This window comes from Penaeus chinensis, chromosome 3 (genome assembly GCF_019202785.1).
Source record: "Penaeus chinensis breed Huanghai No. 1 chromosome 3, ASM1920278v2, whole genome shotgun sequence".
NCBI lineage: Eukaryota > Metazoa > Arthropoda > Malacostraca > Decapoda > Penaeidae > Penaeus > Penaeus chinensis.
Window position 1 is genome coordinate 33409020 of NC_061821.1, and position 2500 is coordinate 33411519.

General features: G+C 43.7%; 1 protein-coding gene across 2 annotated transcripts in view; it reads right to left on the bottom strand.

Annotated features, from left to right (window-relative positions):
• The window catches only part of LOC125037978 (N-acetylated-alpha-linked acidic dipeptidase 2-like), a 72134-nt gene that overhangs the window by 5756 nt on the left and 63878 nt on the right, over nucleotides 1-2500 (bottom strand). For both annotated transcript variants that reach the window (XM_047631216.1, XM_047631224.1), the window contains 6 exons: nucleotides 2192-2262; nucleotides 1661-1781; nucleotides 1389-1545; nucleotides 894-1028; nucleotides 456-578; nucleotides 1-33 (listed from right to left, as the gene is read on the bottom strand). The exon at nucleotides 1-33 is cut by the window's left edge and continues 151 nt beyond it. In XM_047631216.1, the coding sequence (XP_047487172.1) occupies nucleotides 1-33; nucleotides 456-578; nucleotides 894-1028; nucleotides 1389-1545; nucleotides 1661-1781; nucleotides 2192-2261 (639 nt within the window). In that variant the 5' untranslated portion in view covers nucleotide 2262. The remainder of the gene's footprint in view (nucleotides 34-455; nucleotides 579-893; nucleotides 1029-1388; nucleotides 1546-1660; nucleotides 1782-2191; nucleotides 2263-2500) is intronic.

The following is a 2500-nucleotide window of genomic DNA, read 5'->3' on the forward strand; positions in this document are numbered from 1 at the left end:
CCCGGCGGCCCCCTGGCGCTCCGCCGTCGATGCCTGTTAGCAAAGATATGATTAAATCCCACGTGATATCGAGTCGATTCAAAATATATAGGGAATTTTGTTTTTTTATACTTTTATTACTGAGAGTTCTCTCTCTCTCTCTCTCTCTCTCTCTCTCTCTCTCTCTCTCTTTCTCTCTCTCTCTCTCTGTCTGTCTGTCTGTCTCTCTCTCTCTCTCTCTCTCTCTCTCTCTCTCTCTCTCTCTCTCTCTCTCTCTCTCTCTCTCTCTCTCTCTCTCTCTCTCTCTCTCTCTCTCTCTCTCTCTCTCTCTCTCTCTCTCTCTCTCTCTCTCTCTCTCTCTCTCTCTCTCTCTCTCTCTCTCTCTTTCTCTCTATCTTTCTCTCTCTCTCTCTTTTTTTTCTCTCTCTCTCATATTCACTCCTATCGTCGCACGAAACAAAGCTAAAATCACTCACGATGTTGGCCCTGAAGACCTCACCATACCGAGCCAAAACTATCTTTCCTTTGACATTGATACCAAGTTCCTCCAATTTCTTGAAGTCTTGGTCACGGCCGAAATATGCATACACCACATCTCCCTGCAGGGTGAAATATACATGATCACAACCCTAATCAGTTAATTATCCTAAGTAATAATAACCCTGATGGTGCCGATGGTCAAATTTCCAACTTGAATCCTTAGTCGTGGTATTGTGTTGGTACGTAAGTAGTTTGAAAGGCATACCTTTCTTGGAAAGAATATACTGAAATACATGTCACAGGATGCCATAAAGCGAGTGCATCGATATATAAGTGAAGTCATGAGAATGCAAAAGACCAAAAATAATGACGTACATTATATGCGAAGAACTAGTTGCATATGACCGACCACACACGCAGTCTCAACCACTCACCGTGATATTTCCTGGGGCAGAATAGGCGTTGAAGTTAGGAAGGACTTCTGAAGACGATTCCTCGGGAGCATAAATCGGCTTCTGCCATCCGTGGGACGCCCAGATCTCCTCGCCGACTGAATTCACGATCCGGACCTGGTGGGTGGGAAAGAAATTGAAAATGTTGAAACTGCATATTTGTGTATATATCTAGTTCTTATTCGTCATTTACTCCTTATGATCGAAATGTTCTTGTTGAAAAAAATAAAAATAATACCAGAGCTTAAATTAAAAGCCTATGTAACATTTGAGATATGATTTTTTTGTTTATATTATATCTACTCGATTCTTGACTCTCTCTCTCTCTCTCTCTCTCTCTCTCTCTCTGTCTCTCTCTCTATCTATCTATCTATCTCTATCTCTCTATCTCTTTATCTCTTCCTCTCTTCTCCCTTTCCTCTCTTCTTCTCTCCTTCTCTCCCTCCATTGCCCTCTCTCGCTTTCAACCTTACTAACCAAGTTGGGCGTATCATTCTTTGGGTAAGAGAGCAGGACATCGTAAGGCACCAGATGAACGTCGTCGAGGCCCTGCTCTCTCCAGACGTCCGCGACCCACCGCGCGTTCTCCCACTCGGCCTCAGTTCCACCCAGGTGAGGTCGAGAAGTCAAATGCCTGAGTTTATAATATAAGGAATCTAACATTGAATCTCTAATATCAATGTAATCAGACGTATATGATATGATTAAAGAATGAATTGTATGTTGTAAGCAACGTTTGAGTAACACACCTAAGGTTGTTTCTGATATTTTCAGGATTGACCTCGCTGTTGATGAATTCGTCCGTGATGGCCCTGCTTTGCTCCACGGGCCACGAGAAGCCGCCGTCCGTCCACTGGCTCACGAACAAGCCTTGGAAGGACGAGAGTGAGAGGAGGTTCCGGGATGAACTAATTTACAAGTGATGTTAAACGAAGGATTTTTTTATCTCATTATTTACTGTTGGATTTTGTGGGTGTTATATGATGTTTGATTGCAGAACCTGCTGCACACACACGCGCACGCGCGCGTGTATGTGTGTGTGTGTGTGTGTGTGTGTGTGTGTGTGTGTGTGTGTGTGGTGTGTGTGTGTGTGATGTGTGTGTGTGTGTGTGTGTGTGTGTGTGTGTGTGTTTGTGTGTTTCTATGCGTGCATGATGAATTCTCTTGTTAGTACCATCTGTACTGTTACCAACATGGAATGCATTATCGCCATGTACACCACTTAGTCCCATCAGGTTAACAATTATCTTACGCTACACAGCAACGGCGGCGTGACTCACTGAGGGCCACGATGCCGGCGAAGAAGGCCGCCGCCGTCACCACCAGCGCGATACTTTTCATGATGATCATCCTGGTGAAGAGATAAAGTACCGTAAGTGGAGAGAGGCATGAGAACAGGCCTTGTATAACGCTTCTATTTTCTTTCCTTTTTTTATGATTGTCACTATCGTCAGTGTTGGAGACGTTACACACCCGTCCAATAAAATCTGCGTCTGGGTACAAAATGATTTATTCAGGATATGGAAAAGAATGCTTTAACTGTCACAGAAATTAAAGTAAATGTACAAATTATACCCCCACGACGGATA